This window comes from Aethalodelphis obliquidens, unplaced genomic scaffold (assembly GCF_003676395.1).
Source record: "Aethalodelphis obliquidens isolate GAN/ISIS:26980383/991018 unplaced genomic scaffold, ASM367639v1 scaffold4, whole genome shotgun sequence".
NCBI lineage: Eukaryota > Metazoa > Chordata > Mammalia > Artiodactyla > Delphinidae > Aethalodelphis > Aethalodelphis obliquidens.
In genome coordinates this window covers 34,716,819-34,733,214 of record NW_020837948.1, presented here as the reverse complement: position 1 = coordinate 34,733,214, position 16,396 = coordinate 34,716,819, and the positions used below count along the sequence as shown (strand labels likewise).

Below are 16,396 nucleotides of genomic sequence, written 5' to 3'. Positions count from 1 at the left end.
TCCACAATGGGAGAGGCCACAACAGTGAGAGGCAAGCGTACCGCAAAAAAAAAAAAAAAAAAAAAAAGAAAGAAATATTAGTCCTGGGAATAAAAGTACACTCCAATTACTGAGAAAGAGTAAAAATAAATAAATATTAAATCACATAAGGTAAGGAAACTTCATAACATCAAGATTAAAGTGTAAATTGTAAAAGCTGCCAGAGAGCCTGTAACTTGCAAAAGAATTATAATTATAGCTAATTTTTTAAAAAGATAAAATTAATAACCTAGACCAAACACACATACACAATCCTGAGGAGTGGGGTTAGTAAACTGAAAGTGAGTAGTGAAAATTTCCTAAACCAACTGAGGGGGATAAAATGAATAAAAAATGAGTCCATTGAGAGAGGACAGAATAGTGGGGGGGAAAAAGAAGCAAAAGAGAAGTGTAATAAACAAAATGTACAATTAAAAAGTTAAAAATTACTTAAATATGTCAGAATTTACAATAATGATAAATGGACAAAACAACTATTAAAAAGATAGAGTATCAAATTTGATATTTTTAAAAAAGGAAAGCTTGAAAATAAAGCAGTGAAAATATATGTACCATGAAAATGTAGATCATGAACATGTATATACCTAATGACAATGCATAAAACAAATTATGTAAACACTGCCTAGATTTCAAGAAAATTAAAAATCTATAAACAAAGTGTTCTAACTCAGCTTTCTCAGAGACAGAGACTTAGCTTACAACACTATTAAAGATATGGAAAGTATTAATTGATTTGAACAAGCAGTTATTTTAAAAGAGAAGAGCCTATTTCTACAAACTAAAAATCTCTTTTCAATAATTCATGGCTTAAGTAAAAATACGCTGATGAGAATTAAAAATGCTTAGAACTGAACAATAATACAAATTAAATACATCTAAATGTATGAGATGCTACTAAAAATCTATAACTAACGATACCTCCATTATAACTTGTTAGGAGAACTAAATGAGTTAATATTTAAGTGCTTAGAACAGTGTATAATCACATAGTAAACATTATATGAGTATTTGTTAAAAGGTAGAATTTACAGACAAATTCATTTATTAGAAAGCAAAAAAGTACAAATAGTGTAGTGGTAATGTTTATTAAGAAAATTATGGGAATTGGAAGAGAATCAGAGGGTGAGCAACAAGGCTGCAGTTAAGAAGTCAAGAAGAAGTAAACCACATTTTACCTCATAATCTCAGAAATTAAGGGCAGTAGGTATGACTGAAAGCAAGAGTGAGGTAGACTTAAAAAACAAGAGGATTGGATGGCCGTCTATATAAAATGTTTGATCCCCAATTCCTATCCCTACCCACAATGCCAGAGAACCCTAGGTTTATTCAGTTTGAACCCAACAACTATAGAGTTAAGAAAACCAATTACATCTGTGAGCAGAAAACTGAGAACACAACTCAGCTGAGAAAGTATTGGCTGTCAGGCTTATTGCCTTACGCAATAAGAAAATACTGGACACTGGGAGTTCAAAAATTAAATAGCTGGGTCAATGAAAGACTACCCTAAAAGGACATAAAACAGTTGAAAATTCAACTGCAAAGCACAGAACTTCCAATAAACTTCTTATGTAAATACTTTATTGGTGTACAGAAAAATATACAAATCAATATTACACATTTGATGAATTTTCAAAGTGAACATAACTACGTAACCACACCCAGGTAAAAAAATCAAACATTACCAGAAGGCCAGAGGCTCTTTCGTGCACCTATAGGATTTTATAAAATATGAATCATAAAGTATGCATACATTATGGCTTCTTTTATTGGACATGATGTTTGAAAAATCCACCCATGTTTTTGTATATAACAATAGTTCATGCCTTCTCATTGCTGAATAGCATTCTAGTATATGCATACAATACAACTTATTTATTCACTGTGATGTTGCAAATTGTGCTGCTACTTTAAAAATTCATGTATATGTCATTTTGTAAATGTTTGCATTCTGTTGGGTATATTCTTAAGAGAAGAACTTATGTTGGGTATATAACTAGGAGTTGAATTCCTGGGTGAGGGAATATGTATAGGTTCAGATTTTTATGATACTGCCAAACAGATTTATAAAATGATAAACCAATTTACATTCTCACCAGTAGTGGATAAAATGTCAATTGCTCCACATCCATGCCAACATATATCTTTCTTTTTCATTTTAGCAATTCTGGTGAATGGGTAATAGTATTGCATTGTGATTTTAATATGCATTTCCCTGAAAAACCACTGAAGGTGAGCACATTTTCACATGAATATTGGCCAATTGATATCATCTTTTATATAATGTCTGTTCAAGTCTTTTGTCCATCTTTATTGGATTATCTGCCTTTTTATTATTGTCAGATTTTTTACATATTCTGGACACAAACACTTTGTAGAATATTTCTATTGAAAAGGTTGTTTTGCATGCATTTTCACTCTTCATGCTGACATTTGATGAACAGAAGTTCTTAATTTTAATGTAACAGCACATTTTTTTTCTTTATGACTATGTAATTTGTGTCCTGTTTAATAAATCTTTGTCCTCTCCAAGCCATGAAGATATTTTCCTATGCCTTATTCTAAAAAGTTTTATTGTTTTACCATACACATTGAGATCTGCAATCCATCTAGAATTGGTATCTATGTATGTAGTGAGGTAGAGGTCAAGATTTGTCTTTATTTAAATGTACTATAACTACTACTCTATTTATTGGGCAACAATTCTCCACTACCCTCTGATGCTGTATATCCTACAAGTAGAAGTACTGACTGCTTTTTGTTTCATATTTTCTAGGGTATTTCTATAGTGAACATGCTTGGATAAACCAGATAGATCCCCTTTTAGAGCACTTTTGTTGTGGCTTCACTATACTAATGCTGTGGCTCCAATTTCAAAATATAAAATAGGTAATTATTTTTTACCTATTTTAGGCTTGTACTGTATATGCTCTAAACTCCAAAAGTGATACTGGAACACATAAATTGTTACCCTTGCTCCTCAAGTATGGTCCAACAGGAACAACATAGAATCTCAGGAGGAAAAAGTAAAGACCCAACTCTCATTATGGACTCACATGAAGCAGAAGTAGTAAGAATTGCAGTATCTCAATTCAACAGACCTTATGTTCAGTGAAAAAAATTACCAGGGGCTTGAGGTTTACAGTGGATTAACCACCAATTGAATTCCATTGTTCCTATAGCCCTGGACGTTCCATACACTGTGATGTAACTAAATTTTTGGCACAGACCGATGGCACTGGATACACTGTCCGGGACATTGCCAAAGTCTTCTTTTGCATCCCTCTAGCACCCAAAGAAAACGACTAATTCTCATTCATGCTACCAGGCCACAAATATACATTTGCAGTATTCCCTCAGGAGTACCTAAATTCCTCTTCCATTTACTACAAGGGGGCAGGTCAGAATTTATTGTGACTACCACTACACTATGATGCCCAAAGCTTTCAGTGACAGACGTTATTCAGTTGGCTGTAGGGTCAGAAGCCTGACTCAATGGCTCTGACTCTGGTATTAGCACACCATCACCAGCAAGGGTGACTGATCAAGCCTAACAAAATCCAGAAGTCTGCTCGTCGAGTTTTGGGGGGATTCTGCAGACAAAATCACAATGCTCTATCACTCTGGAGGTTAAGGAAAAATTGTCTCCCTTCCCCCAACCAAAAGCCAGCCTAGCATCACTTTGGATTCTTGAGTATTAGAGACAGTAGCCGATTCACTTGGGCATTCTCTTTGGTCTTGTATAACAGCTAACCCACAGGCCTACACTGGATGCTAATCTGCAAGCTGTGGTATGCTCCCTACTTTGAGGTACCACAAACCTAATAACCTATTTGAGCTACAAGGCTCCATGACTGATGATTTTGTTTGCTGGAGCCTATAGAGAAGGGAGGAAGTCCCCACTCAGAAGCATCGTTGGTTGTATAGGACTCACCGACTCCCTGAAACAGGTACATTTAAAAGCAACTCAGCTTACTACTGACCCCTTGTCACAACCAAAGCTCTGACCCACAGAGACTTTGTGATTCTGTGGACTGATATTCTCATTTTGAGATGAACCAAAACAGACTCACCACTAACCATTTGACAAGCCTTACTTGTCAACTGGAATTGGTGTGTTCAAGCCATGGGGGTGGGTCACAAGAGATCTTCACATGATTAAAGAAACACCACCAGTATCACAGAGCCCTCAGAAGACAGTGGAAATCTCTTAAATGTACTTACTTTTGGTTACTCAGGGAAGATTTCCAGAGGGACTACTGATACATTATTTATATGTACCCTGAGGGCAGTTATCTTTATTACTCTAAGAGTAATCCAACTAGAAAAGGTGGTACAAAATTTGTCCCTAACTTTAGTTGAAATAATCAATGACACCTCATCCCCGGAAAGCACTCTGGTCAGCCTCAGTCACTGATCATCATTGTTATGGATGACAGAATTGACCAAAACTTCATCCTTGCAGGCCAGGGTAGAATATATGCAATTGCTAATGCATTCTTCTATGCCTGGATTAATACCTCAGGCTAAGTGGAAAGGTCAATATGGAAACTTTAGGAGAAAGCCATCTTGCTTTCTAAGGTAGACCCTGAGGGTCAAGAAATTTGTTCAGCTGGCTTGGTCCAGGAATTTGCCAGCATGATTGAGGCCAATACTGCAAGTGGCCTTATCCTGTTCTTTGGAGTCCTGTTGATATGAGCCTTAATTAAATACTCTATGAAACAAATTGAATGGGTTTAGTCCCTATCTCTATTAATTAATCAGAGTGTCAAACAATGTGGTATACCTGTGGAAAAATCTGTCATGGCCCCTGAAACTGTGTCATGTTTGGCTTTTGGACTATGTGCAGTCTGACAGTGGCATGCCCTTTATCACAAAATCTACTCAATAATAGGCTGATAGTCAATGTTTTTGCACACCTTAACATTTGTTTTTTATTTGGCCCACATGTTTTATGTTCCTTCTTTTTTTCCTTTCTTATTTTTTTAAATTATTAGTAAAAATTTTCAAATAAATATACTCATTTACTATTCTTCTTACTATCCTTTTACTGGTTACCTGCAAGTTACAGTATGCATCTCTGACTTTTTATAGCATAAAATAAATGATCACATTTACCATCTTTCCATTAATGCTGGAACTGTAAAACATTTAATTCCATTTGCAACCTCTTTTGGACAGCCAATTCTCAATATCTAGTAAAACTGATGTACACAATAGCAATGCCTCTTGAACGTCTAAATATAGATCAACTTTTACAAATGTGCACAAGGAGACATGTACAAGTCTATTTGTTACTGCACTGTTTGGAAAAGTGAAAAAGTTGGGGGCAACGTCATATCCTTTTATATGATATGGATAAATAAACAGTATTCATAAAATAGAATCCCACAGCACTGTTAAAATGCACTAAATAGAGATCAACATGAATCGAGGAACATAATTTCAGATGAAAGTAACAGAAGAGTACATACAAAATGATATATGAATTTTAGAAACAGATTGTATGCACATAGGTACATCAGAGGTAAAAATATTTAAATGTGAGAGAAGGATGAACTCTAACTTTAGAAGAGTTGTTACCTATGGGGGGGGAGGGAGAGAAATGGGATAAAGAAGAGGTACAGAAGTCTTACAAAGTTTTATGTATTAAAAACTATTGATGCAATGATGGCAAAGTGCTCATATTTTAAAAATTTCAGCAAGCAGACCTTAGATATTTAAAGTTTAAGCAAATGCTACTACTCCTTCTACTTTCTGCTTATTTGAAATAGTTCATAAATGCATATAAGAAAACTTTACATAAAAATTTCATAATGAGTACAAATGGAAATGTCTACCTGCAAGTGCAGTTGCTTCACTGGGTGTTAATATAAACTGATTTTCTATGTATAGAGGCAAAAATTCAGATGCTCCAATGATAATTAAATATTCTGAAGCTCTGGACAGGGATAGGTACACAAACACTGGATTCTTGATCAGAATCTGAAATAGAAATAAGTTACATGTGAATTATTTTATTTTGTTAGGTAAAGAGGAATAGATATACCCACTCGTATGTTAATGACCAATCCACAAAAAGTTTAGCTTTCTCAACCTTAACTGAAAATACATATATATGTATATAAAACTTGAAATATAAATTTAAAATTCACCAATATACACATACCATAAAAGACATGTAGTGTTTTAACCATTTTTATTTGTTATTTGATCTCCATACCACCTATAATTTTTATTTGGGGATCTGGCAGTTTGCTAGAACTGTTAGAACTAAAACATTAACCTTCAAACTAATTTCTGTATTTCCTAGATATGTATATATCTTTGAAACTATTTAGTGGTGTTTTTTATTTGTACATATTTTTTAACAAACTTAAAATTTCTTTTTCTAGCCCTAAACACAATTTCTAAAATCTAATCATTTTCTGCATATTCACTGAATTCATCTTCTGAGTGCTATTTAACATTACATAGTGTAATTCCACAATATTTATCCACTCCCATAGGGTTAAATGCTTAGGCTGACTTCAACTTCCTACTGGCACAAACAAGGCTACATTAAACATCCCTGTGCAACCCTTAAGGAAATAGGATAGAGTGTCTTTGGAAGTATATATCCTAGAAGGGGATTGCTAGGGCATTGGAATTTGGTATACTTCATTCCATTATTTCTCCAAATCTTTTCTCCAGAATTATCAGTTTATAGTCCCACCATAATACAAGATAGTTCCATTTTCTTCATGTAGCAACTCATACTTTCTAAAATTCATCAGATCAATATTTCTGACTTCACATCCCCTTCCAGAACTTTGCTATTCTCCAAGAAAGAGGCACTGAACTTCGAAAGGGCTTTACGACTGCCTCAGCAAAGCAAGTAATGCTGCAAGACTTCTGAGGTTGGGTCATAAAAGGATAATATCACTTCTGCTGGGAACTCTCACTCTCTCAGGACTCTGGCCTTGGAACTTGGTTACCATGTTATGAGAAAGCCCAGGCCAGATGGAGAGGCGATGTGTGGGCATTTCAGCAAACAGCCAGGATCAAAAGCTAATATCTGAGTGAACAAGTCTTCAGATGACTCCATCCCCCAGACTTAGTTCACTACAACTGACCACAAGTAGAGCTGAGAAGAGTAAGCTCTGCACAAATCACAGAATCATGGGCAATACCGATGCTCTAGTATTTTAAGCCACTAAGTTTTGGGGAGGTTTGTCATGTAGCAATAGATAACTGGCACACTCCCCATAATCACAAACACTTTAATATTGGCTGGCTTTCAAAATTTTTCCATGCTGATGAATGTACATTATTACAATGCTATATTTTGTATTTCTCTAATTTCAAATATAACTGAGCATTTCTTGATATAATTCTTAGCTATTTAGGACTGTTTTGTGTGTATGAACTGGCTATTTGTATGTTTACTAGGCTTCCTGAAATTCTTGTGTAGATTTTCCAAGAATTCCTTGTTTATTCTAAATATTAATCTCTTGTTGGATTTAGATATCTGTCGCCCACATTTTAGCACTGTCTATAGCTTCCTTCATTGAACAGAAATCTTTGACTTAATGCAATCTAATTCATAAATTATAAGCCAATATTTGACGCTATTGGGAATCTTGTCTAACCTTTTCCTACCTCTGTGTCACAAGGTATTTCTTTCATTTTAAACATTAACTTTTTTCTAGTCACATTCCATTAACCTAGAAATCACCTTTTTGCATAATGTGAAGTAGAGAGCCAACTTCATTTTACCAAATAGAGAACGAAGTTAGTCATCACACCTATTGAACAATCATCCTTGAAGTGCCTCTTCCATCATATGACAAGTTCTTAGATACATTAATCTGTAGCTGTGTTCTTTATTCTGTTCCACTGGCCTATTTATCTGTACTGAGAAAATGCTACCTTTTTTTTTTTCCACTACTAAGGCTTTATAGCCTGTCTTAATGTGTACTAGGATCAACACTCTTTGTTTTACCTATTCATGCCCTTATTCTGCCATACTAATTTTAGAATCAATTTGTCATTTACTAAAAAAATAAAATTCTTGCCATAGTACTGATTACATCACATTGAATTCATAGATTATTTGAGAAAGAAATCACATATATGAAAGTTGTCATTTTATTCATTAAATTGTATATCTCTCAACTTATCCTAGTCTCCTCTAATACTGTTACATAGAGTTTTAAATTTTTTCATGAAGTTCTTGAGTAGTTCTGAATTATTTATAGTTTTGTGATTACTTTTTACTTTATCTAATTTTAAAAATAGATACTTATGAAGTCTAATTTGAATATTTTATTTTTTTAATTTTACATTTCTTATGTTGCACATTCAGATACTGCTCAGTTAGTGGATTACACCTCTTTTAGAGGTCCTTCTAGTTCACAAATGTTGATTTATTCATAATAATTATTGAGAATTGAATATTAAGCACAGTCCTTATTCTAATGAAAGTTATAGCAATATTCCATGATGTTGTATGAAATGGAAGTCTGTATTAGATATAACAAGCAAAACAAGAAACAGAAAATCTGGTTTTTTGTCTTGGCTCTGCAACTGATTTTTGGAGCAACAATAAGCAAATCACAATCTCTACATATCTCATTTTCAGCAAGTATTATGTAATAGTAGAAAGAGCAATGGCCTGAGAGTAAAATACATGAGGTATTCTTATATTCTTAACCTCAATTCGGCCAGCTGTATATGTGTGTGTGTGTGTGTGTGTGTGTGTGTGTGTATGTAAGTGTGTGTCCAAAGATATACATGTCTTTGGAAAAGTTACTCATCCTCTTTAAATTACTGGTTCATCATCTGTAAAGTAGAATGATAATATCTATATTTATGGTGATTATGAGAATTGCATATATGCAATAATTTATATAATTTCTGGCACACAGTAGGTGCCCAGTAAAGAATATGCATCAGTTTGATAATTTATAAGAGTAATCACATGAGATTACTAAATTTGTTGTTTGTAAACTTTAGTTAGCCTTAAATCATTTGGAGGGCGGTTATAAAACATGCATTGCGAGGTCCTACTTCCAGAGTTTCTGATTCAGTAGGTCTGGAATGGGGCCTAAGAATTTACATTTTTAACAAATTCCCAAATGATGATGATGATGTTAATCTGAGAACCAATGCATGAGATAATTTTTGTGTTTATGCTGTTTAGGATTAAAATGAACAGACTCAGTGGCTAATTCAGTTGATGCAACTTATCATAATGTTACACAGAAAGTAAGAAAGCCCAAACACTCTCTCAGTAGCTAAACAATTCAGATCTCGTAAAGAAATAGAACCATCATTCAGAATAAGATGGCAGCCTATCTTGTCTGCTCAGTAGTGGGAGTTCCATTGCTTTATCTTGATTGCTTCAAAGGCCCAAATATTGTTTCTTTCTATCAGCTTATTGTATCTATGTCTGCTTCTATTTTGGCTACTATTCTCTCTCCATTTTCTTCTTTATCTCAATGGCCTTTGCTCATTCATTTTCTCTGTGTAAATTTACCAAAGCTATGTTACTTGAGTTCCTTCTCCTATGTATATCCTCCCCAAGAGAGAGGAACTGACTAGATTAGTTAGTTTACAGCAAGGTGTCTCTGTTGGTCATTGTTCTCAAGATATGATATTTAATAGGTTTTGGGGAAATCTAAAGATTACTGTCTTGGACTCAAGTGCTGATCCCAGATCTACTTTTGGCTAGGACATTTGGAATATATCATACAGAGCAAGGCAACTAATGCACAAGGAAACACTTCTGGGCACTTTATTCAGAAAGGGACTGTGAGCATAGCAAATACTCAGAATACCATGGATTCTCTTCCAGGTGTTCCTGCTTAAAAAAAATCAACCCATTTCTTTTCTTAGATATAAAATACAGGAGGCAAAGAAGAAGGCCAGATATACAAATCGGTATCCAAGTGGTTTCATGTAGCAAAATTAGGCTTAATTCTGGTAGTTGTTGATACACAAAGGGAGAAACTGAATTAGTTCCGCACAGTAGGAGACAGTTGTGTGATCTTGCAGTACTGTGGATCTTAGCCCTAGTCCATCACGGAGTTTGTCAACAACTAGGGTCTTTACTACACCAGAGGAGGTTCATGCTGGTCTGGAACTTCAAACTAGGTTAGGTACTCCGATATGTGCTTACTTAGTTGGAGTCTGAAACAAGAGCAGGACCAACAAAATATAAAGTATTAGGTATAGAGGCCTCAGAAAAGTAGGCTGAGGTTCAGGAGAGGGATCAAGTAGCAGTGGGATACAAATGTTAATGAAGAAATCACTGTAGAGGAATGTTGCAAAGAGGAAACAGTTCCTGAAGATGGGTCATATGATGTTGCAATTAATTCTGGAAGTTTTTTCTTTCATGTGGTAGAAGCATTAATCTACTTCCTACCCTAATCCAGGTTGCATGATGGGAGACACTGATCCTGCCAGTAAAAAGGCCTTGGTGTCTATGGACAAATAGAAGGAAAACGTAAGTTGAGGAGGACACCAATAAATTTTTAACTTCTCAAGTGTCTTACCTGATTATTTAACTTCTCACCTGCTCTGGTCTTGATTCTTTATGGTACACAGCTATAATTTGCCATAGAAAATAAGTAATGGTTATCTTTTTGCTTATAGCATGCTTAAAAATGTTTCAGCTTCCCATGCTGGAATCTTACCTACTCTGCTTCTATGAACACCAATTTATTTTAAGTAAAACCTAGCAGACAACTCAGAGATTAAAACCAGTATATAATGTCCTGACATAAATACAAGTGATATATTTGATTACGTCTTCTACAATAGTAATTAATTTGCCTTCAAAGGAAAGTCAATATTTTGACTACCAATATTTGACTACCAAAATATCTAAATAATTTGGACATTATCTTCTTTGATATATTCTGTCATCTATCAGCAGTCACACAAGCAATGAAGAATAGCTCATATTCATTTGGTCCTTTATAGTCACAAAGTTCTTCCATATTATAATACTCATTGACACTTCTCTGTTCATTGGAGTCCTAGTATGTAAATGTCTTCCTGGGTAATAAGGGATGAGACAAGCATGAGATGAAGAAAAGGACGGTGAAAGTGTTGATCTCTCTGCTCCACACATTTAAAAGGAGCTTTTCCCTTATGAAATCTTATTCCTTACATGCTTGCAGCCAGTGTTAATTTCATTATTTTTTTCTTTTCCATGATTTATTTCCCTCACTTCCAAGTATTATGTTTTTGTTGTTTTAAAATATGTTTCTAGTCCATTATATTTTTATAGCTATAGCTAAATAGATATTAAATTTATTCACTGTTCTACTTTCTTTTCTTCAAGCTTAATCCCATTTACTTTTACAGTTACAACTTTTCACCTCATGTACATTATAACTTTATAAAAATGTTAAATATTTTGTCTCTTTTCTAGCTTTTTATCTTTTATTTTACTTATGTCTATTTTATGTATTTTAAAAGTATAAAAATTGGGGAAGAGATCAAGATAGCAGAGCAGGAGGACACTGGGTTCACATACCCCCCACAAACACATCAAAAGTACATCTACATGTGGAACACTTCTCACTGAAAACAACTGGAGACTGGCAGAAAGACTCTTCTACAACCAAGGCTGTAAAGAACTATCCACACACAATCAAGTAGGAAGGGAGGAGAATGATCAGGTCGGGACTTACACTCCTAGGAGGGGACAGAGAAGAGGAGAGAGATTATTACGGGCTCAGACAGCCTCCCTGGAGAGTGAGGAATTTGAACCAAATATTGAGTATCCAAGCCCTGGTATTTGATAGTGTGAAGACAAGTCCCCATAGCTGGTTAGAAAACCAGTGGAACTTACATGAGAGCTGTAAGAAACTGAGACTCTACTCGTAAAGAGTGTGCACATGCTTGTTCACTCCCCAGAAAAGATGGTGGAAGCAGATTGAAACTACCTGGGGCTCTGGCTGGTTTCCTGTTACCACCCAAGTGAGTACCCCAGCCCATTTAGCTCCAGAGCAGTTCCCCACTAGGGTGAAGGTTGCCACTGTCTTGGACAGTGCACACTTGGTGAGGACATAGCCGACTTGGACCTGGCACTGCATCTGAACGGGGTGAGGGTAGCCATGACTGATACTCATGAAAGTTGGTAGATCGGGAGCTGTCTGGAACACTGACTGATGTGCAGAGACCACCTTAGCACATGCCCTGTCCCACAATGGGCACCTTCTCTGGCCCCTCTTGCTTCAGTACTACCCTCTCGGGTGAAGGTGCCATTGCAGGGAAGGGGGAGAGCACACACCTGCAGGGAACAGAACCAGCTCAGACCCAATTCTCGGGGCTTCTCCTCCAGCACCTCAGGACCCAACCTCACCCCAGATAGGGTGAGGATGGCCACTGAGCATAGGAGAAGCCCTGGCTCACCCCTGACTGGCTCTAGCCATGCTATCTCCAGCCCCACCTCCCACCAAGGTGATGCACCCTGGCGGAATACATGACCCATGCACACTTTAGATCCAGCTCTCCCACCAAAGGCACTGGGAACACACAGACTGAACAGGGATGCTCCCACACAAGGACACCCTTTCAAGACTGGGAGAGTTAAGTGTTTTACCTAATTTCATAGACATTTAAGAGAAAGTTAAACAAAATGAGAAGACAAAAGAATTTGTTTCAAATGAAATAACAAGAAAAAACTCTGAAAAAATAATTAATGAAACAGAAATAAATAATTTACCAGATAAAGATTTCAAAGCATTAGTAATAAGAATGCTAACTGAATTTGAGAAAAGAACAGATGAACACAGTGAGAATTTTGACAAGGAAATTGAAAGTATAAAAAGAATCAGTCAGAGCTGAATATGAGAACTGAAATGAAAAACACACTACAAGGAGTTAACAGCAGACTAGGGGATACAAAAGAATGCATAAATGATCTACAAGATAGAATGATGGAAATCACCCATTCAGAACAGTAAAAAGAAAAACAAATTTTAAACATGAGGACAGTTTAAGGGACCTCTGAGATTTCATCAAGCATACTATCATTTGCATTATAGGAGTCCTAGAAGGAGAAGAGAGAGAGAAAGGGGTTGAAAATGTATTTGATGAAATTATGGCTGGAAACATCCTGAACCTGAAGAAGGAAACAGATATCCAGGTACAGGAAACACAGAGAGCCTCAAAAGAGATGAACCCAAAGATATCTACACCAAGACACACAATAATTAAAATGGCAAAAGTTAAAGATAAAGAGAGAATTCTAAAGACCAGCAAGAGAAAAATAAAGAGTCACATACAAGGAAACCCCCATAGATCTATCAGTGATTTTTCTGCAGAAACTTTGCAGGCCATAAGGGAGTGGCATGATATATTTAAACTTCTAAAAGGGAAAATCCTACAACCTAGGATACTCTACCCAGCAGGGTTATCATTCAGATTTGGGGAGAGTTAAAGAACTTTTTAGACAGAAAAAAACAAAAAGAAATCATGAATACTAAACTGACCCTAAACAAAGTGTTAAAGGGTATTCTCTAAGTGGAAAAGAAAAGATTATAACAATAAGTGAGAATTTATGAAAAAGGAAAAATCCCACTAGGAAAGGCAAATATATAGTAAAGGCTATGGATCAACCATTTAAATAAGCTAGTATAAAGATTAAAAGGCAAAAATTGTAAAATCAACTATAATACAATAAAGAGTTATGGGATAAATATGGAAATGTAAATATGACATCAACAACACAAAACATGGATGGGGGAGTAAAAATGTAGATCTTTTAGAATGTGTTTGAATGTAAACGGAGAACAGCTTAATACAAGTAGATAGTGTTATAGGTCAACACATATGAAGCCTGTGGTAACCACAAATCAAAAACCTACAACAGATGCACAAAAACTAGAGAGGAAGAAATACAAGTATACTGCTAAAGAAAATCATAAAACCACAAGGGAGAAAACTAAGATAAGAAGAACAGAGAAGAATTATAAAAACAACCAGAACAAGTAATGAAATGGCAATGAGTATATACCTATCAATAATCACTTTAAATGTCATTGGGAAAATGCTCCAATCAAAAGATAAAGGTTACCTGATTGGATAGAAAAAAACAAGATCCATCTATATACTGCTTAGAAGAAACTCACTTCAGACCTAAATACACACATGGACTGAAAGTGAGGGGATGGAAAAAGATAGTTCATGCAAATGGAAATGAAAAGAAAGCTGGGGTTACAATACTCATATCAGACAAAATAGATGTTAAAACAAAGTCCAGGGCTTCCCTGGTGGCGCAGTGGTTGAGAGTCCGCCTGCTGATGCAGGGGACACGGGTTCGTGCCCCGGTCCGGGAAGATCCCACATGCCGTGGAGTGGCTGGGCCCGTGAGCCATGGCCACTGAGCCTGCGCATCCGGAGCCTGTGCTCCACAATGGGAGAGGCCACAACAGTGAGAGGCCCGCGTACCGCAAAAAAAAAAAAAAAGTCCATAATAAAAGACAAAGAAGGTCATTGTATAATGACAAAGGGATCAATATAAGAAGAGGATGTAACATTCATTAACATATATGCACGTAATAGACGAGCACCTAAAAATACAAAGCAAACACTAACAGATGTAAAGGGAGAAATTAAAAATAATACAATAATAGTAGGGGATGTTAATACTCCACTTACATCAATGGACACATCATCCACACACAAAATCAATATGGAAATGGTGGTCTTACATGACACATTAGTCCAGTTGGCTTAATAGACATCCATAGGACATTCCATCCCAAAACAGCAGATATACATTCTTTTCAAGTGCAAATGGAGTGTTCTCCAGGTCAGATCAGATGTACACTACAAAGCAAGTCTCAACAAGTTTAAGAGGACAGAAATTATATTGAGTATTTTTTCTAACCACAGTGGTATGAAACTAGAAAACAATTACAGGAAAAAACATAAACTTGTGTAGACAACAAAATACTACTAAAAAACCAATGGGCCAATGAAGAAATCCAAGAGGAAATCAGAAAATACCTTGAGAAAAATGAAAATAAAAAGACAAATTTCCAAAATCTGTGGGATGTGACAAAAGCAGTTCTAAGAGGGAAGTTTATAGCAATACAGTCCTACCTGAAGAAACAAGAAAAATCTCGATAACAAACAACCTAAACTACCACCTAAAGGAATTAGAAGAGCAAACAAAGCCTGAAGTCAGCAGAAGGAAGGAAATAATAATGACCAGAGAGGAAATAAATAAAACAGAAACCAAAAAATAATAGAAAAGATCGACAAAACCAAGAGCTGTTTTGTTTTTTTGAAAAGATAAACAAAATTGATAAGTCTTAAGCCAGGCTCATTAAGGAAAAAAGAGAGAGGATCTAAATAAACAAAATAAGATATGAAAGAGGAAAAATTATAACCAATATCACAGAGATACAAAAAATCGTAAGGGAATACAACAAATTTGACAGCCTAGAAGAAATGGATAAATTTATAGAAACATACAATTTTCAAAACTGAATCAAAAAGAAACAGACAATCTGAACAGACTGATTACTAGTAGTGAAATTGAATTTGTAAGAAAAAAAACTCCCAGCAAACAAGTCTAGGACCAGACGGCTTCACAGGGGAATTCTACCAAACATATAAAGAAGATATAATACTTATCCTTCTCAGACTATTTCAAAAAATTTAAGAGGAGGGAACACTCCCAAATTCATTCTACAAGGCCACCACTACCCTCATACAAAAACCAGATAAAGACACACAAAAAAAGAAAATTACAGGCCAAAATATCTGATGAATACAGATGCAAAAATCCTCAACAAAATATTAGCAAATTGAATTCAACACTATATAAAAAGGATCATACACCATGATCAAGTGAGATTTATTCTAGGGATGCAAGAATGGTTCAATGTCCACTAATCAATCAATGTGATATATCACATTAGCAAAACAGCATAAAAATTGTGTGATCATTTCAATAGATGCAGAAAAATCATTTAACAAAATTCAACATCCATTCATGAGAAAGTTTCATCAAGGTGGGTATAGAGGGAACATATCTCAACATAATAAAGGCCACTTAGGACAAACCCACAGCTAACATCATACTCAATAATGAAAAGCTGAAAGCTTTTCTTCCAAAGTCAGGAAAAAGACAAGGATACTCACTCTCTCCACTTCCATTTATCACAGAATTGGAAATCCTAGCCACAGCAGCCAGACAAGAAAAAGAAATAAAAGGCATCCAAATCAGAAGGGAAGAAATAAAACTGTCCCTATTTTCAGATGACATGATGCTACATATATAAAACCCTAAAGTCTTCATCACAAAACTGTTAGTTCTAATAAATGCATTCAGTAAAGTTACAGGATATAA

At 35.4% G+C, this 16,396-nt stretch overlaps 1 protein-coding gene across 1 annotated transcript in view; it reads right to left on the bottom strand.

Moving 5' to 3' along the window:
• SLCO6A1 (solute carrier organic anion transporter family member 6A1) overlaps nt 1-16,396 on the bottom strand; it is a 96,732-nt gene that overhangs the window by 45,882 nt on the left and 34,454 nt on the right. The window contains exon 7 of the mRNA XM_027101248.1: nt 5,877-6,021. Coding sequence (XP_026957049.1) covers nt 5,877-6,021 — 145 coding nt within the window. The remainder of the gene's footprint in view (nt 1-5,876; nt 6,022-16,396) is intronic.